This window comes from Etheostoma cragini, chromosome 16, assembly GCF_013103735.1.
Source record: "Etheostoma cragini isolate CJK2018 chromosome 16, CSU_Ecrag_1.0, whole genome shotgun sequence".
Classification (NCBI taxonomy): Eukaryota; Metazoa; Chordata; class Actinopteri; order Perciformes; family Percidae; genus Etheostoma; species Etheostoma cragini.
In genome coordinates, this window is record NC_048422.1 from 20,763,765 (window position 1) to 20,784,542 (window position 20,778).

Here is a 20,778-nt window from a genome sequence, read left to right on the forward strand (position 1 = left end):
CTTAATATGACTCCATTGCATTTCACAGAGAAATATTGTAATTTTGACTTGACTACTTGTCAAACTGAGATTACTTTATCTTACATAAAAAAAACATGATCAGCTTATAAAATGTGATTGAATGTTATTAATAGAACTACCTATTAGCATATCAAGTAATCCAATTTAGCTTCACCATGACCAGCTACATCACAATACCCAAATTCTGCTGATTATAATTTAACATTTGAATTTCATTTTATTGCTAATGCTCCTGTATTGCTTCTACTTAGGTCAAATTAGTAATGTCTTTACTTTAAATTTAGTTTTTTTAGATAACTGTATGGTTGCTTGATCTTGCCTCAGCCAGCTCTTTGCAGCGACCTGACTACATTTCCCACCACCCCTTTCGCTAACGAAAATATCACGTCGTGAAAAACATGGCGGATTAGTATGTGTGTGCATGGGTTCCGCTACTTGCCATCCGTCGTCGATAAATGTAAGCTAATTTCTCCCAGCAAACGACATATTTTCAAACAGGTACGTTGTTACAAGGTAAATAACATGTAGACGCAATGCATTTATAAATGTAGCTGCCTCAGGTTCTGAACATTAACAATAATAGGACGGTCCAAGTTGGGAAGACTCGCATCCTAAAAGTGTTGGCAGGCGAGTTTAAGTCCAGCTTTATGCAATTTCCGGTTTATTTAGTCAACTATTGAAGCTTTTGTATGTCTTAAATGTGTTTTAGTTGTGTTGAGGTGTTTGCTTATTACAACGCTGGTACTATTTTATTTCACGTCCTTATGTAATAGCTTCTCAACTGTTAACGTCACTAGTCCTGTCAGTTCAAGAATAGCTGAGGATAGCACAAATGTAGCTGTTTTGCAAAATAGAAGGTATTCTTGCTAACGTTAGTCCTACAACACTAGGTAGCCGCATTGCTAACGTTAAGCACTATGTCGCGGAACATAACGTTACAGTTAAAATGGTTATTGTCAAATAAACAGTAACTAATTTTCATCAAAACAAGTCTGCGGTTGCCATTCTCTCAAGAAGATACATATGGCAACCAAATTGAAATGTGCACGTTTACGCAGAAGCCTGTATTTTTAATGCTAAATGCTAAGTCTTCACACTACATACTACATTCATATAAGGCAAAATTATGATTGGGACCGCATTTCAGGACATCAGTGTACCTTTTCTGTTCTGTATTGACTACAGAGTGTATTTTTTTATTCATTTCCAAGATACAAAAGTTAAGTCATCTAAAATACAGTAAAGTATAGGTCGTTGAGCAGAAAGGTTAATCCATGCAGTCTCTATTGTGACGCTAAAGAACATAAAGGCCTAACATTAAACCACAATTTCCACTTTTGCAGTACTCGACAAATAGCAACATTGTGAAAGTAATTAAACGTAACAATTGCATACATATTTCTTCCAAGTGGCAGTGAAGTGATAAGCCATTATGTTGAACACATGATGCCTTGATTCAGTGGTCTGGATGCTTAGTAATATATATAACAGTAAAACTTGTGCTGATATGAAATGAGGGGTCTGTATTCTGAGAAATGTTCATATGATTAAGTGTTTTGCACTCTTTATGTAAAGGACATCATTTTTATGCTTAAAGAGAAGAGTTTAACAAGTCAGTTTGGCTCTTTGCATTGAAACTGTTGTATGTGAAAACACAGTTGTACTTCTTGTCAATATGCATTCTGGGAGAATCTTGTGAATCATGTGTCAGTTGTAGTATGTGAAGCATGTAGGTCATACCCCTGCTGTTTTCACAGAACCTGAGTACCTTTTTAAAACAAGTTATATTTCACTTGCAGCTGGTTGTCAGGTTTTCTTGTTGGAATACTGATGCGGCTTTGACTTTGTGTGTTTGCAGGTCAAAATGTTTCGCCGGTCAAGATTTAGTATTCGGCCTAATGTTGTTACAGCAGGGAGAACAGCAGCAGCGCCTCAGGAAGCCCCTTCAACAAATCAGGAGGCCAGTGAGACCCCCAAAGATGTCAGTGAGAGCAGCACTACTACTACTACTACTACTACTACTCCTGTTGTGACAGATAACAAGTCTGTTGTGACCCCATCAGAAAAACCTGCACCCCCAGGGTGAGTGACAGCCACTAAATGGCATGACTGGCAATGGCCACTACTTTTGTTAGGTATAACAAAAATATAAAAAACTATTCTATATCATTTAGGGATGGTACTGAACAAAATGGAGAAGGTACCAGCTCCTCAGCAGCAGTCCAGAGAAGAAAGCGGTTTTCCATTAAGCCTAAAGTGGCCCCAGGTCGCCCCACCACCCTTGCTCGGGCTCCAAAATCCCCTGTCAAGGCAGTCTCTGAAACTCCTATTGAAATCCATGTCTCAGACCTCGACAAACCAACTCCACCCAAACTAGTCCACCAAACTTTGACTACAGCACCCCCTCAGAGACTCCTGTCCCCAAGGCGACGGAGGCCTTCAGAAGAGAGCAAGCAACCCAAAACGCAACCTAAACCCATCATCCCCCCTTCTGACAGTTCAGAACCTTCAGCTGTTCCTACCAAGGACTTTCTAGAGCAAATCCATCTGCCGACAGACAGTGGCCAAGAATTGGAAAGCAATTCAGGCAGTCAAGTTGAAGAAGTTCCTTCAAGACTACAGAATAAAGTCCCCCCCTCTCTCCCAGACAAAGAAGCTATTGCGATATCGGAGAAAGCCAAGAATCTAGTGTCATCTAAGACTGGGCTTACACTGTCACAACCAGCGTTCTCCTTGAGTAGACTCCTGAATGACCCATCAGACTTACAAAGGATTGCAAAGGCCCAAAAACTCAGAGAGTTGCTTAAACAGGAGATGCACAAAGAAAAGGTAAGCTCAGATTTTCAGGAAGCATACATTCTCATTCTTTTCCTCTTCGCTTTCTACATTTAGTAACGTGATAATTAGATATATACTTTACACTATATTTTCAATTAACTGGTGTTGCAAATAACTGGTGTTGCAGAAAATCAAGAGAGCTAAGGCACGTGTAAAGGAATATACCCTAGATCCGGCCAAAATGACCATGAGGGACCTTATCCGTTATCTACCGCTGTCTAACCCCATGACGTAAGTGTCCCTACGCAATTTAGTCAGGCTTGTGTAACATTCAATCCTTATCTCTATTTGTGCTGTTTCATATTAACTATGCTAGATCTTTATAAAGGTTTTTTTGTGGTTCCTTGTCTTAGGTGACTATAATCTGCAATTGTTTTTGTTCTTTTTAAACAGATCTAGTTTAGAAGATGCAACTCAAGAGAATGAGATGGTGGTCCCAACTTCTCCAGTAAGAGAAGAGTAAGTTTATCCCGTCATCTTTCTAGAATCCCTTTACTTTCTTGTTGACTTGATATTGTACTTTGTGATTGTGCAGTGGTGCAAGTTTACATGCCCATGCTTAAGTTGACTAAAAAGAGGAATAAAAAAATCATGTTTGGGAAATTTATCTTAATGCCTTAATTAAAAAATGAGATAAAATGCAACCTTTAAGGATGCCAATTTTCTTTGTGAATAAATAATGTATTATAAATAAATAAATGTTCTTCCTTAAAATACAGGGGACATAAGTATATACACCCCTATGTTAAATTCCCATAGAAGCAGGCAGATTTTTATTATTAAAGACCAGTTCCTGAGTTCCCTTGGCCTTTGGAATTAAAATAACCTCACATCATCATTACCCTTCACCATACATGGAGATTGGCATGGGATACTTTCCATAAAATCCTCTTATCAATGCAAATCAAACCAGCTATTAGTCTAACTGAAATTAAACCATGCCAATCTCTGGTCAAAGCCAGCCAATGGCAGTCTTGAACCACGATATACATATTGTGAGTCAGATTACTTGTATACTAGTCTTTATCGTTAGCTTTCCACTTCCGAGATTGCTCCGAATGCTATGTGGAGTAGCCAGGCTCTGCTTCAGTGTACTTTGGAGGAGGATCTAGCTAAACCAGACTACTTGTATACAAACCCCCTTTCTTCTGCCTGAAGTATGTATGTGATGCCTGCAGTTCCCCAGCGAGAGCACAGGAACCTGTGGTCCTCCCTAAAATAGCAAGCCCGAGGGAGGAAGCAGAGGAAGAGGCAGAGGAAGAGGCAGCTGCAGATGCAGAGGAAGAAGAAGAGCAGGATGACGCCATAATGGTTCCTCAGGTCAAAGTAGCAGAAGATGGCACACTGATCATTGATGAAGAAAGGTCAGTGAGCGTCTATAGGTTATGAATTGCATGCTTTCATGTTTATCTATTTCACTTTATTTGGTTATTACAGATAAAATGTTTTTTACGACTTAAGTTTTTTGTTGTTGACATTGCTATATTATTGTAATATTGAAGATACTGAAATCAGTTGGGAATCTTAGCCTCTCAACCTTTGTCTTAGCTTGACAGTGGAAGTCCAGCGAGCCAAAGGGCCAAACCCAGCACAGGATCGAGACCCCATCTTTGAACGTGGCTCCACTACAACTTACTCGAGCTTCAGGAAAGGGACATATTCAAAGCCCTGGTCCAGTGAAGGTTAAACCAAATTGGATAATATTAATACACACACACTCTCACACAGTTACACTCTCACACTCACACTCACTCTCACTCACTCTCTCTCTCTCTTTCTACCGGTCAAAAGTTTAGGATCACTTAGAAATTTCCATTTTTTAGACAGAATACCAGCTGATATAAGTGGGTGGCTGATCTTTGATGTGATATCTACATTGCCCATTATCAGCAACTATTCATCCAATGTTCCAAAGACATATTCTGTTTACTAATCTGATGTCATTTTTAAAAAAAGCTGGCATTTTCTCTGATGCTTTGTTCATCTTGATTTTTAATGTTATGATTGTTTGCTGTTTTCCATCAGAGACAGACATGTTTTTCTTGGCAATTAGCATGGTGGGGACAGACTTTTCCATGATTTGTCAACTGTTTCCCCTCAGAGCTCGATCAGAGATAAAGGTTAGTGATTAATACAGACATGCATATATTTATGAAACATGATATGACAAAGCAACACATTGCTAAACTTAATACACAATAAAATGCTTGTTGTGTTAATTGCATTGATTTAAACTTTCAGAACAAATTTAAAAAAGAAGAGCGAGAGAATGCCTGGAGAATTGATAAAGCTTTCAGTAAGTATTCAGTAGGACAGTTTATTTAGCTTTTTTAATATAATATTTCATTATTAAAGTTCCATGTGCAATGAGTGCATATATTTTGATGCAACATTTACTGCTGATTATTCTGTAGGAGAAAGGCGCAAACTGGACATTGAGTATTTTTCTAAGCTGCTAGAGAAGATTCTGGAAGTGCAAAAAACCCGGAAAAAACTAAAGTCACTCGCTGTGAAGAAATCTCCTAAGAAGAAAGAAAATAAAAAGACAAAAGGTAACCTATCCTGCCAGGTGTTTTCACTGTTTTGAATACCCTGTGAGTGGAATATTATTGTTCCATAACGTCAATATTATTTTGGAGTACAGATTTTACCAACTGTTCACCCTTATTATGTCTTCATTTAACAATCCTTGTGTGTTCTAATTTACTCTACAGACAAAAAAGCTTCAAGGAAGCTAAGTGTCGTGGAGGAGGGAGATGAGGAAGAGCAGAATGAAATTTCTGACTTAGAGGAGGAGGGAGAGAAAGAGAATGAGGACCTCGGTAATGAGGGAGGAACCACCGCTGCTAAACCTCAGAAGAAACGTAAAAGAAAGAATAAACAGGATGCTTCAACTAAGGAACCAAATGACAAGAAAAACAAAACGAGTGAAAATGAACACGGTAACAGGAACATTTAGTTACCTTATCAAAATGTTAATGATGAAACTTGTAGATTTAAATAAAAAAGGTATGTTTGCGCACAGACATTGCAATGTAGAATGTAGATCCATTGGAGCTGCCATTTGTTTTATGCATACAATCCTATTGGCCTTTGATGATTGCTACTTACACTTTTGCTTTGCTTTTATATGATCAGATGAGGCCTACATACCAGGAGACACTGAGGCAGCACTTCCTGAGGACTGTCTACAATCAGACACGTAATGAAACTTAAAAAAAGTTTTAACTAGAATAATTTGCATCTTTAGTTGGCATTACAATTGGTTTGTCCTGGTTTGTCCTAATATTCAGGTCTGAAAAGACTGACGGTGTGAATGAGTCTAAGGACAACACCATCAAGCCAGCTAAACTCTCTCGAGGCAGGGCACCAAAACCACTACTACCTTTGGGCCGGAAATGGGGTAAGAAGCCTCCACCACCCTCCACAAAGACCAATGATGCGGCATCAGATAAAGAGGATGAGAGTGAGATTGATGGGGCCTCTGAAGAGCAGGTTATTACTTTTAGTTTCAGTTTCAAGTCATATAATGTGTCTACAGATTGTTACTTTGGCTAACTTAAAGTTATGCTAACCTTTTAGGTAAATAAAGATCCATTACCCTTAAAGCAAGCCTCTAAGACCAAGTCAGCCAGTGATGACATTTCGTCTGGTGAGGAGGATGTCACCGTTCAACTGCCGAGACCTACCAGGTACAACATTTTTTCATTCACATTCCTATTCCCCCAAACAATACTTTGGATATCATAGGATAGGAGCAGTTCATCAATGTGTGATTGTGTTTTATAGGTACGGGAGAGTGCCTAAACCCACGAAGCCCTTGAATTACCCTGGGAAAGAGGCTACACACTCGTCTGAAACCCCTCCTGCCTCACCAGCTGGGTCCACTGCTCCTGCCAGGCCTAAACCCAAATCCACAGCTAAGAGGGGAAGCTCATCAAAGCTACAATCAGCCCAAGAGTCTAAAAAGCCTAAACTAGTCACCCTCAGGGCTTCTCGGTCAGAATACAGCGATGAAGAGGATGAAAACCAGAGAGAAGAGGAAGAGGTCGAGGAGGAGCACCCTGAATGTAGCTCCATTAATGACAGCACTGCCCCTGCATTTGTACCCGCCAGCCTTCGCTCCCCACATCCTGTGATTTCGGAGGTAGAAGAGACAATGGAGGAGGTGAGAAACTGTTTCCTATCATGTCTTGCACAAATGCACACACTATCCACTTTTCTTTTTTTACACAATTCTTATAACAAGCATTTTTGTGGATTTTGCGTTAGTTTTCTTTGTGCATGGTTTTCCATTCCATAATTCAAACCCTCCACTCTGAACACCCCCCCCCCCCCCCCCCCCCCCCCCCCCCCCCCCCCCCCCCCCCCACCTCACACGTAGCTTGATATCTTGGCCAATATGCCTGATGTGTTGGGCATCTCCCAAGATGTACTGTACCCTGATGCCTTTTGCGAGCGGGCACAGAATGAGATAGGCACAGCTGAAACCTGTGAACATCAGCTGGATCTGCTTATTGTAAGTGTCCGATGCCTAAACTTTAGAACCAGTGAAATTAAATCATTAGCCCCAGTTACATTTATGATTTTAACATTTCTGATATTTAATCTTAAAGATCTGATGTGATCTATCCACATAGTTTTATCAACATAAGGGCCAAAATTTGTAAAAGTCAACCTTATTTTCCTCATATCTCCCTCTTTTTAGTTTAAGTGCATGTATTTTGTTTGCCGTTTATTTATTTTTTTAAGTTATCTCAAATAAACAGTATGTGGTAAAAGGAAAAAAAAATAAGCAAAAGACACCTAGACACACACTCCTATTGTGTCTTGCCATTATTTCCTTTTAAGGTTATCTTTTTGAACACTTTAAATTAAGAAATTGAGGACATTTGAGTTTGAACAATGTTGAATGCTATCTTCATGCATAAGCTGGATGAATTCAAAGCAACCTTTTTGTATCCAGATGTTATCAACTGACAAACATTTAGAAAGAAAATTACAGAGAAGTGTAACTGGGGCTACTGTACATGTTTTCCATATAAATCACGTCCCTTCACAACTAGTCTAGCTCATATGGGAAGCCTCTGATGTGACTCACAATATATTTGTTTCCCTTGCAGGATGTTATCGACTACCTTTCTATAGAAAACACTGAAGGTATGTTGAAGAGGTATTCCAAGTAGCTTCCAGGGAAATTGTTGGTCTGAATGTCTCATACATCATTTTGTGTTTTAGTATCTGAGGACAAGAGCTACAACGAGGCTGCTCAAACCCTGTTGACCATTGGCAACATGGCTCACCTTTCTCAGAATCAAGATGACAAAAAAGGTTGGAGACACAGAAGCTAAAAAAATCCTTGAATTGGATTGCTTTCCTTGTAGATTAATTAAGTACATTGAATTTAAAATGTGCCTTATTAAAACGCAGGGACAACAGCAGTCAGTGTGAATGAAACCAGCCAACACCTGGAAGAAGAGATGGCCTGCTGCTCAAAGCCTGCTGCACACGATGAAAACAGTGCAACTCTTATGTCTGCAACTTCTGTTCCTGGAGGCCCAGAAACTGTTACCACTGTGGAGCTACAAAACCGCACAACAGACACTGATGCCATCCCTGTTAATAAATCCAGTGATCAGAGGCCAGGTTCTTATATGGACCCTACCCCTCAAATGGACTTAAGTCAGGAGAGCTCAAAGACAAATTCTCCACAGACCAGAACAGGACGCTTAACCAAGGTCAAACCAAAACCTAACCCTGGCCAATCCTCAAGGACTGTTCAGTCAAAATCCCAACCAGAGACTTCAATAGAAAGGAAACCTGAAGAGAGCCACACAGTAGCTCCTGACTTTTTTCAAGCCACTGAGATACTATCAGGTGCAGAGGAAATCCCTAAAATAGCAGACTGTAGTAAAAATATGTTAAATGTTGAAAATTCTCATATTGAAGTCAAACATACAGAAAAGCCATTTGGCAATCAAAAGAGGTCTGTTGGTCATGTAAAATCTGGTGCAGCGAAATCAGATCAAGGTGCCTCAGAGAACCATAGTCACAACCTTTCTGAAGTCCAGCTTGAACCCAATTTGGGACAGGCCACCAGAGAATTCAGGTCAACATCTGCATCTACAGATGAAGTACTGATTGCTCATGTTGGAACAAATGAGAGTAGCTGTAATAATCAGGTGACATCTGACTCAGCTTTCACATTCAAAGAGTGCAGTGACAATTCTGCACCGGTAGAAGTGTTACCTATCAGTCAGAAAGAAGAAAGTGAAGTCCCATCTACTAGCCAGACAAGGAAGAGTCGATTCCAGAAAGTCAAACCCAAACTCAATTTAGCGCAGACATCAAGGACCGTACGCTCTAAACCTCAAACTAGAAAAGACACCGTAAAAGACTCCACTCCAAACCTAAAATTCACTGAAAAAACAGGAGCAGAGGTTGAAGCAGAGCCATCTTGCATCACCTCTTCAGAAAAACCAAGACTAAGTCCCTGTCCTGCTTCAACTTTAATACAGTCGTCGGATTTAGGGACTACTTTTACACCCACAGAGGAACTGTCTACAACTGAGGATAAAAAGACCGATGTTGGAGTGGTTGGTCAGGTAGAATTGAGCACAACAACATTATTTTTGAGTGCCTCAGAAAACCAGAACCTCTCTGAAGTTCAGTTTGAACCCAGGAGGGAACAGGCCACCAGAGACACTAAGCTAACATGCACAGATGTTAGCATTGTGTCCACAGATCAAATACTGATGTCTCAAGTTGGGACAACTGAGACTAGCTCTAATAATCCGTCACCACAAGACTCAGTAGTCACAGAATCGCAGATTGGACAAGAGTCAAACATATACTTTGCCCAAGTCCAAGAGAGCAGCAACTATCCTGCTTCATGTGTTTCGCCTGTAGAAGTGTTACCTGTCAGTCAGAAAAAAGAAAGGGAAGTTGCATCTCGTTGCCAGACAAGTAGGAGTCGATTCCAGAAAGTCAGACCCAATCTCTACCTATCAAAGACATCAAGGACCGTACGTTCTAAACCTCAAACCACAAAAGAAAATGTAGAGGAAGACTCTAACCCAACTCCAAACCCCAAATTCGATGAAAAATCAATAGAAGTTGAAGCAGAGCCAACTTGCATAATCTTTCCTGAAAAAACAAGTTTATGTCCTGGTCATGCTTTAGATTTTATACCATCAATGCATTTGGGGTCTACTCTTAAACCCACGGAGGAACTGTCTACAACTGAGGAGAAAAAGACAGATGTTGGAGTTGTTTTTCAGGTAGAGTCAGATAAAGAAACATTACATTGGAGTGCCTCAGAAAACCTGAACCTCCCTGAAGCTCAATTTAAACCCAGGAGTGAACAAGCCACCAGGGACACAGTGCTAACATCTGAGTCCATAGATGAAGCACTAATGTCTCATGTTGGGACAACTGAAAGTAGTTGTAATAATCCGCTGACATCCAACTCAGCAGTCACAGAATCCCAGATTGGACAAGTGTCAAACATAGTCTCTGCACCAGTCCAAGCAAGCATTGACTATCCTGCTTCATATGTTACACCTGTAGAAGAGTTACCTGTCAGTCAGAAAGAAGATAGACAAGTTGCATCTACTAGCCAGACCAAAAAACGTCTATTCCAGAAAGTAAAACCCAATCTCAACCTAGCACAGACTTCAAGGGCCGTACGTTCTAAACCTCAAATAACAAAAGGCATCGCCGAGAAAGACTCCAGCCCAACTCCAAAAATAATGGCAAAGAATCAAGCAGAGCCAACTTGCATCACCTCTCCTGAAAAACCAACTCAAAGTCCCTGTACTGCTTCCGATTTGAAACAATTGTTGGATTTAGGGACTACTTTTATACCCACAGAGGAACTGTCTACAAGTGATGCAAAAAAGAGTGACGCTGGAGTTGTTGGTCAGTTAGAATCGGGTGCAACAACATCACATCAGAGTGCCTCAGAAAACCCAAACCTTTTTAAAGCCCATTTTGAACCCAGTAAGAAACAGGCCACCAGAGATTCAACGCAAACATTGGAGTCGAAAGATGAAAAACATATGTGTCATTTTGGGACAACTGAGAGTAGCTGCAATAATCCGCTGACATCCGACTCAGGAGTCACAGAATCACAAGTTGGACAAGGGTTAAACATAATTTCTGCCCCTGACCAAGAGAGCAGGGACCATGCTGCTCCATGTGTTACACCTGTAGAAGAGTTACCTGTCAGTCAGAAAGAAAAGAGTAAAGTCGAATCTACTTGCCAGACTACAAGAGGCCTATTACAAAAAGTCAAACCAGTTGTATCACAGACATCAAGAACTGTGCGGTCCAAGGCTCAAACCACCAAAGACCCTTTCACTCTCTTGCAACTTGTGGAGATACGCTCGAGCCCTACTTTATCATCTGAATCAACTGACAACACAAAAGCGGAGGTAGAAGTGGAACAACCTTGCAGTCCCACCCCTCCTGAAAAACCAAGCCAGCTAAAAAATAGTGTTTCCCTTTTAGTGTCAGTACCATCATTAGAATCATGTTCCACTCATAAAAGCACAGAGGAATTATGTTCAACTGAGGAGCAAAAGATAGATGTTGGATGCAGACAAGACTCAAAGTCAGAGGGCTCCGAACAAAATGTTCCTCAAAGAAGGAGACACTTTCCAAAGGTCAAACACAGACCCAATTTAGGATCCTGTTCTCGAGCTACGTTCACAAAACCGCTGTTAAAAGATGTCAGTAAACCCTCAGAACAGTGTCATATGGACACTTCTTTAACCTTTGAACAACAGCTTGAGGACAAGAACAATGCACAAACAGAACTGGAACTCACAGAGACAGACAGCCAGACATCAACACATTGTTCATTACATATAGAATCTCTCAGCTCCACAATGTTAAGACCTGCCGAGTCAGAGAAGTCAATAGACAGCACAACCCCCTCTGATAATGTTGTCATAGCAACATCTTGGATTGCTGAGAATCAGTGTGTGTTGACAGACTCAGTACTGACTCAAAGTAGTGAAAAAGCCACAGTTGAAGTGGAATCCACAGGGGACAAAACGTCAAATAGCGTGGTGGTCGGACCTGCTTCACATCGGGACTGCAAACAGGGCATGTCCATTAGAGCTACAAATACCCAACCAACCGATGATCCAGCTGCCGTTACAGCTGTCCATACTTCGGGAGATGGTTTAACAGAGTCAAAAATTGAATTTAAACCCCTGACTAACACACAGTCCTCATCGGGTCCAAAAATAACCACTCAGCAGCCACGTTCACAGAATGTCTCTGAGCCTCAAAGTCAAGATGCTGTCCAACATTGTTCTGAATCTAATCAAACAGCTGCTCAAAGGTAAGAGATAAATCCTGTTTTCTCATTATGCGCTACAAAATACACAAGACAATTATGCTGTTGTCATGTCTCATTTACAACGTCATGTTGTAATTAATTATTAAAGAATTATTAGTTTTTCTTGTAACAGTTTGTTTTCTACTTAAAGGATTGATGATAATCAATCAGTGCCAACTGACTGTCCCTCAAGAAAAGCTCCCCAGACTTGTAGAGGCCGACTTATTAAACCAAAACCCAACCTAGGACGCAGCAGCCGACCTCCACAACTTCAACAAATCCAGAAAACAAAACAAGCAGAAACAGGTTTGTTTGACGCCTTTTAAAACGGAAGTTCCATTACTTTAACGAATGCTGAGCAGATATTCAGGACTTCTCCCGTAGAAAGTACTACAGCACTTTTTTTTTCTTTTTTAAATCACTAATGCTTTTATTTTTTTATTTTATTTTTTTTACCCCCACAGATTTTGGTACTTGCTCAGAGGATGTGGATGCTTTGTTTTGCCACAAACTTGTGTCTGAACTTCAACCTGACATCCAGGAACCAGTAGAGGGAGCTATTGAACAGTGTAGTAACCAAAATACCTCGCCAAGTGATGCTGGGTCTTTGCTGGGCTTGACACAAGTTATTGAACAACGGAGTCAGCATGACCCCCCTCCAAATGTTGCTGGATCCTCTCTGGGTTGTGTGACACAGCTACTAGACAGGTTTACTCAGGTAAGATAATAATCAATATTTGCAGGAGGAGGTGTATCTTCTGATCATTAGATGTATGATTACAGTGTCTTTTTGTGTTGAAATTCCTGTCAAGCTTGGTAATAATTAGCCCGGGCCAACATGCTTATAACATGGAGCAAGTTATGTTTTTCCATGTGTCACTGAACTGAGTTTATATTGAATAGCAGTATACTTGTACCTCATTTTGGTACTTCTGCAGTTCATAGTAGGTGCGTGAAGAAATTATAGAGTAGCTCAACTATTGAAAGAAATGGGATGTAAATTAAAACAATTTATTGAGTCAACTGTAACAACTGAACACTACATGTTGCATTTAGGAGTGCATGAAAACTAGTTAGGAAGCAAGCAGTTGGTAGAGCCCAACCAATAAAGGATTTTTAAGGCCAATACCGATTGTTATTTAAAAATCCGATATTCCGAAATATTGGCCAATATGTATTTGAAGAAGGGGAAAAAAAATCCAGAAATGACTAACAAAACATAAACTCATCTACAATTTTGCCCAATAGCATCAGTAGCAGTACTAGCAATTATCTTAGTAAGCTAAGTAATGGATAAGTGGTTGAAACAATAAGCCACTCCAGATGTTCCGTCCGACAAGGTTGGGGGCAACTGTTAGTTCCAACTAGGGTTTTATACCCGGAAATCTGATCAAGACTACTTACTGATTCCTGGGAAAGGTTATGACGGGAAATAAACGCAAGGAGTGTGCGTCTATTGTTGTCATGTAACGTTGAGGCAGGTGACAGTGCTGTAATGTAGCTACGATAATAAAGGCTCTCTAAATTAATAACGCAGCAGTAGTCTACATCCGTGGAGGCGGAGAGAGTGTTCTCTATCTGCTGCCAATTTGTCACGAAAGTCCGAAACCACCTGAGCGCAGTCTATCAACGCTCTCTGCTTCTTGAAAGCAAATTTTCAGAAGAAAAAGAAAGGACAGGTTGAGAATGCATTGTAAACTAAAAGAAATATGTAGTCTAAGTTGTCACAAGTTCAATGCAATGCTGATATTGCCGCAGAGTGTTTACGCTTTTATTTTTTAAATTTAGTTTTACATCTTTTTGCAGTGTACAGTTGTATATTTCTGTGGGTTGTTTTCTTTCATTTAGTTTAACTTGTATGTGTTTAAAAGAGAAATATGCCTGCCCTGCCCTAATAAAGAAATATTTTGGTTAACTTCGAGTGATCCCCTTTTGCATACAGCCGCGTACAAACCTCAACAGCCACAGAATGGATTTCGTTTAATAGAATGGTTTAGGAATCATTCAGAAAAGTCACAAACAATCCACCTGGCATTTTATAATTATTGCTGCAGCAGATTTATCTTATTTTTGGTAAACATATCAAGTATCCTCATAAATGTCACTGTGATTCTCTTCATGTGTCCAGGATGCATCAACATCAAGTACAGGAGGGACTAAAAGTCATCCAAGTCTCAATACAGTATTTCCAGACAGTAAGTCCGTTTCCAAGTGATTTGGGGCTGTAAATCATATACAGTATATGCCCCATGGTTTCAGCTAAAACTTCAATCACTCCCACTGACAGTGCTGTTGCAGCAGAAGCCTTTTGATGCAGATGAACCATTCTTCATCCTCTCTCTGACTGAGATCCCAGTCTGCTCATTAGGGGAGGCTGTGGACAGTGTGCCTGAGTCCCTCCCTTATCTTCCTGTAACAGATGTGTCAGTAGAGCAACAGAGGTTAGTGCCTACCTTTTATCAGATGGTCATCCCATTTGTGCGGGAGCGGATCTGTTTTGGTGTCTAATTCTACAACTTTCCCTTACCCTTCATTAGTGTTTCTGGAGAGAGTTTGGCAGCAGCTGGCAACGGGCTCCTGTCTAATGTGGCTGTGTTCATGGAGGAGAGTGGAGAGACAGGCCTCATCAATACAATAGATATTGGGCCTGACCCAGCTCCAAATATAGTAAGTTTATTTTCCAGGAACCACTTGTAGTGTGATAAAATGTCTGTTTTGGTCAAACTTTGTGTTTTTTCTCTCCCACACCAGGGTTTGATCATGGAGAATCCAGTGGATCCACATGGTAGAGTGATAGCATTATTCTGTCATTTATTTAAGCAAAGTAATAATTTGGTCTTGCTAATAGCGAGTCTGGATTGTTTGTGTTTATAAAACAGATAATATTACAGTCCATGCATCTGAATTACCAGAGACTGTAGAGAATAATGATGGGACTGAAATGCCCCCCGCAAAGCAGAGACTAATGGAAACTTGTAAAAGAAGAGGTATGTAGTACTTTAAAACTTAATTATCACATTCACTCTTAGTAAATTGGACATTTATTAATCATAGACTTGTTTTTCTTCAAACCAGCCAAACTGCAGGTTAAGCCCAATACAACCAAGAGGAAACAAGCCAGCAAGACCCTCACTGCCAAGGAAGCAGAGTCGATCCCCATTCACCCAAAACCCACTGGGTACTCAGGGCCTCCTGGGCCTTCTGTGCAGCCAAAAGTCTTTGATGACGATGTCACTGAGCCACAGAAAGGAAGTGATGATCATTTGGATGGTGAAAAGGTGACTCTGAGGAGTGGTGAAGACCCTGAGGATAGCAGCTCAGGAGCACAAACCACAAAGAGTAGGCGGGCTAGTAGTCGGAAGAGGTGAGTAAAAATGGTTAAAAAAAAAGTCTGAATAATTCTCCCCACGATTACATGATTTCATATAGGTAATAAAATGTTAATCCCTTTTTATTTTCCAATATCTGACAGAAGAGCCAAAGGCTCCCTTTTCCTACCTTCTGAGACAAACAATGCTGCCCCCGCAAGCGGGAAAACCCTCTCATCATCTTCCACCACATCACCAACACAAACAGAGGTGGATGCCGACCAGACTTCTGAGCTCAGCCCACTATGCTCAGACACAACTCCTAGCACTTCTCTATCTCCTACTGAGGTAAGGGAGGTACAAGTACACTGGTGGATAGAGAAGCATTCTGATTTAGTGGAGATTTAACACCTACATAGAGGGGATTACAACTGATCATTTGTTCTTCTTTGTTGTAGGTCTTAGCTTTTCAGCAAAGTGTGGAAAGCGGTTCTATGGAGGAGGAGCCCACCTGTGTGTCTCAGTATTTCTTGAGTGATATTTTTACAGAAGTGACAGCAGAGAAAAATGATGAGACTGACATTCCCCCTGCAACGCAGACAGAAATGGACACTCATAGAAGAGGTATGTAGTACATTAATACTTACTCATCACATGCACACTCAGCAAATTGGACAAATCTTTCTAATCATGTACTCGTTTTTCTTAAAACCAGCCAAACTGCAGGTTAAGCCCAATACTACCAAGAGGAAACAAGCCAGCAAGACCCTCACTGCCAAGGAAGCAGAGTCAATCCCCATTCACCCAAAACCCACTGAATACTCAAGGCTTCCTGGGCCTTCTGTGCAGCCAAAAGTCTTGGATGACGATGTCACTGAGCCACAGAAAGGAAGTGATGATCATATGGATGTTGAAAAGGAGACTCTGATGGGTGGTAAGGACCCTGAGGAGAGCAGCTCAGGAGCACAAACTACACGGACTAGTAGTCGAAATAGGTGAGGAAAATGTTTTTAAAAAGATCTTTTGTTGAAATCTGAATAATTTCACTTGTTTTCATGTTGGTATCCATCAATGTGAATACAATGTTAATCTATTTTTACTTGTCTGATATCCGAAAGAAAAGCCAAAGGCTCCCTCTCCTTGCCTTCTGAGACGAACAACCCTGCCCCTGCAACCAATTCCCCACCTGGCAAAGAGGGTCCCAAGGGCCGTAAGGTCAAAACTCCACGTGCAGCAAGAAAACCATCTACCCCAGCCCCTGCTGTCTCAACATCGTATGATGTCACTCCCACGTTCAATCCGACACAGCTGACCCCGGACACCCACTTAACATCTTCTACCACGTCACCAGCACAAACCGAGGTGGACGCTGACCAGACGTGTGAGCACAGCCCGCTATGCTCAGACACAACTCCTAGCACTTCTCTGTGTCCTGCTGAGGTAAGGAAGGTACAAGTACACTGGTGGATAGAGAAGCATTCTGATTTAGTGGAGATTTAACGCCTACATAGAGGTGATTACAGCTGATCATTTGTTCTTCTTTGTTGTAGGTCTCAGCTTCTCAGCAAAGTGTGGAGAGCAGTTCTATGGAGGAGGAGCCCAACTGTGTGTCTCAGTACTTCTTAAGTGATATTTTTACAGAAGTGACTGCAGAGAAAAATGATGAGACTGAAATTTCCCCTGCAGCGCAGACAGAAATGGACACTCATAGAAGAGGTATTTAGTACATTAATACTTACTCATCACATGCACACTCAGTAAAATGGACAAAGATTTTTAATCATGTACTCATTTTTCTTAGCACCAGCCAAACTGCAGGTTAAGCCCAATACTACCAAGAGGAAACAAGCCAGCAAGACCCTCACTGCCAAGGAAGCAGAGTCAATCCCCATTCACCCAAAACCCGCTGGGCACTCAAGGCTTCCTGGGTCTTCTGTGCAGCCAAAAGACGTGGATGATGATGTCACTGAGCCACAGAAAGGAAGTGATGATCATATGGATGTTGAAAAGGAGACTCTGACTGGTGGTAAGGACCCTGAGGATAGCAGCTCAGGAGCACAAACCACAAGAACTAGGCGGGCTAGTAGTCGGAATAGGTGGGTAAAAATGGTTAATTCTTGTTTGAAATCTGAATAATCCCCCCCCAAGTTTACATGATTTCACATAGGTAATACAATGTTAATCCATTTTTATTTTCCAATATAAAACAGAAAAACCAAAGGCTCCCTCTCCTTGCCTTCTGGAATGAACAACGCTGCCCCCGCAAGCGATTCCCCACCTGGCAAAGAGGTTCCCAAGGGCCGTAAGGTCAAAACTCCACGTGCAGCAAGAAAACCATCTACCCCAGCACCTGCTGTCTCAAAATCTTATGATGTCACTCCCACATTCAGTCCGACACAGCTGACCCAGGAAGCCCACTCAACATCCTCCACCACATCACCAACGCAAACAGAGGTGGACGCTGACCACACTTGTGAGCACAGCCCGCTACGCTCAGACACAACTCCTAGCACTTCTCTGTGCCCTGCTGAGGTAAGGAAGGTACAAGTACACTGGTGGATGGAGAAGCATTCTGATTCATTGGGGATTTAAATGACAAATCCGGCGCAAAATGAACCTATGGGTTAATAACCCTAGTGTACTGAGTTCGATCGTTACCTTGCTTTACCAGTGCCCCGAAGACTAGCTTTATAAGCTAATTAGCGGTTTGCAATAAAACTGGTCACATTTGATTAGCGTGAAAACAAATCCCAGAACGGTCAAACTCGGTACACGTGTTATTAAACCCTAGGTTGCGCCAGATTTGTCCCCTAACACACTTCCATATAGGTGATTACAGCTGATCATTTGTTCTTTGTTGTAGGTCTCAGCTTCTCAGCAAAGTGTGGAGAGCAGTTCTATGGAGGAGGAGCCCACCTGTGTGTCTCAGTACTTCTTAAGTGATATTTTTACAGAAGTGACTGCAGAGAAAAATGATGAGACTGAAATTCCCCCTGCACCGCAGACAGAAATGGACACTCATAGAAGAGGTATGTAGTACATTAATACTTACTCATCACATGCACACTCAGCAAATTGGACAAATCTTTCTAATCATGTACTCGTTTTTCTTAAAACCAGCCAAACTGCAGGTTAAGCCCAATACTACCAAGAGGAAACAAGCCAGCAAGACCCTCACTGCCAAGGAAGCAGAGTCAATCCCCATTCACCCAAAACCCACTGAATACTCAAGGCTTCTTGGGCCTTCTGTGCAGCCAAGAGACTTGGATGACGATGTCACTGAGCCACAGAAAGGAAGTGATGATCATATGGATGTTGAAAAGGAGACTCTGACGGGTGGTAAGGACCCTGAGGATAGCGGCTCAGGAGCACAAACTACACGGACCAGTAGTCGGAATGGGTGAGTCAAAATGTTTAAAAAAAATTTTTTATTAAAATATCAATAATTACCCTTGTTTTCATGTTGGTATCCACCAATTTGAAAAAAATGTTAATTTTTTTCTCCCCAACATCTGACAGAAAAGCCAAAGGCTCCCTCTCCTTGCCTTCTGAGACAAGCAACGCTGCCCCTGTAAGCAATTCCCCACCTGGCAAAGAGGGTCCCAAGGGCCGTAAGGTCAAAACTCCACGTGCAGCAAGAAAACCATCTACCCCAGCACCTTCTGTCTCAACATCGTTTGATGTCACTCCCACATTCAATCCGAGGCAGCCGACCCTGGAAGCCCACTTAACATCTTCTACCACGTCACCAGCACAAACCGAGGTGGACGCTGACCAGACGTGTGAGCACAGCCCACTATGCTCAGACACAACTCCTAGCACTTCTCTGTGTCCTGCTGAGGTAAGGAGGGTACAATTACACTAGTGGATAGGGAAGCATTCTGATTTAGTGGAGATTTAACACCTACATAGAGGTGAAAACCGCTGAAAAATGTTCTTCTTTGTTGTAGGTCTCAGCTTCTCAGCAAAGTGTGGAGAGCAGTTCTATGGAGGAGGAGCCCACCTGTGTGTCTCAGTACTTCTTAAGTGATATTTTTACAGAAGTGGAAGAGGGTTGAAAGCTTTACATAGGTCAAGGGAGAGGGTGAACTTGTGGATGGCTTGCCAATTTTTATTATTTGTTGTGTAAAGCTATGTCTGTAAAGGTTAATTTATAACTAAAATTATTTTTTGTTTGTTTTTGCTGTCATTTGTGAATTATTAAGTCATTTATATCATTAAGTGAAGCTAAATTGATTATACTTTTTACAAGCACTTTGAATTTGTCCAGTAGTTTCAATTTCTTTCATTTTTTAAGCCAATAATTCAAATAAATATTAAACTGTACACATCAATAACCAAAACACTGCTAAATTACAGGTTTGATTCAGCAAGGGTGTGGCATTTCCCTAATTATTTATTATTTTTCAAGCCTTAGATTCCCCAATTTGGTTATTTATTAACTGTGACAATGTAAATATTGTACAATAGCAAAATATGTTTTCTTTTCCAAATCTGATCTGTTTTAATACAGACCACAACATTGGTCTTGGGAAGAAACCATAACTATTACTTGATTACTTGACATCATGTACGGTTTGTTAAAATGTATTACCTTTTTATAATGCCTCTTCTGTGTAGTTGCGACAGTTTTTAATCATCCTTTCTAATCTGAAACTATTTTTGGTTGTCTTATTTAGAAATCCAATAGACCGTAAAATTGCATCATTATATTCTGCAAATTCAACCCATGCAGAGAAGGGTGGTCATACTTTATTTAAGGAAAATGTTATGCCAGCTAGCATTTGTTGAGCCATTTGGTTGTACTGTATGTAGTTTTGATTAGTTCAATATTCAAAGAGTTACTTGTACAGATTTGCAGCGTTCATATTATTATGTTTGATACTTGGAACACAAACACGTTAACTTTTAAATGTTCATTAAAAGTAACACATGTAATCTGTAGGATGTGAATAAAACTTATTCTTCCATCACCATTTGGTTTAGTCTTCCATATGTGGATGCTTTTTTGGCTAATTTTTATTTATTTATGTTTAAGTGATAAATTTCCATTTTGGTACAGATTTATATGAACTCCAGAAACACAAACTATTGCATGTTTTTGTACATTAAGGTAAGTAATTTTATTGCAATTAACTGTTCACGATTATAGTAGCTACCCTTGTCTTTTTACCTTAAATACATGTTTGCTTTTAATTCCTGTGTTTTAAAATACTGTGAATATTAAGTAGATATCATATAGTACTTTTAGGAATTGCTGGA

General features: G+C 40.8%; 1 protein-coding gene across 4 annotated transcripts; it reads left to right on the forward strand.

Annotated features, from left to right (window-relative positions):
- The first annotated feature begins 419 nt into the window (after positions 1-419).
- On the forward strand, positions 420-20,055 carry zgc:162472 (uncharacterized protein LOC553495 homolog). 4 transcript variants are annotated; one of them, XM_034896830.1, is made up of 36 exons: positions 420-534; positions 1,880-2,103; positions 2,196-2,850; positions 2,987-3,090; positions 3,253-3,318; positions 4,038-4,223; positions 4,408-4,541; positions 4,885-4,979; positions 5,101-5,155; positions 5,274-5,411; positions 5,574-5,801; positions 5,998-6,061; positions 6,153-6,354; positions 6,442-6,551; positions 6,649-7,027; positions 7,244-7,378; positions 7,983-8,019; positions 8,098-8,190; positions 8,290-9,046; positions 10,322-12,211; positions 12,360-12,514; positions 12,673-12,926; positions 14,337-14,403; positions 14,496-14,649; positions 14,746-14,875; positions 14,960-14,993; positions 15,088-15,195; positions 15,284-15,572; positions 16,635-16,965; positions 17,067-17,232; positions 17,318-17,612; positions 17,727-18,057; positions 18,380-18,545; positions 18,637-18,916; positions 19,036-19,366; positions 19,467-20,055. In XM_034896830.1, the coding sequence occupies exons 1-36, from the start codon at positions 433-435 to the stop codon at positions 19,572-19,574; spliced, it is 8,853 nt and encodes a 2,950-aa protein (XP_034752721.1). In that variant the 5' UTR covers positions 420-432; the 3' UTR covers positions 19,575-20,055. The 4 variants fall into 4 exon arrangements, with proteins under 4 accessions (XP_034752721.1, XP_034752722.1, XP_034752723.1 ...); XM_034896831.1 differs by having other exon boundaries at positions 15,130-15,195; positions 18,631-18,916; XM_034896832.1 differs by lacking the exons at positions 15,088-15,195; positions 15,284-15,572 and adding exons at positions 16,078-16,140; positions 16,226-16,511 and having other exon boundaries at positions 18,631-18,916.
- The last annotated feature ends 723 nt before the right edge of the window (positions 20,056-20,778 follow it).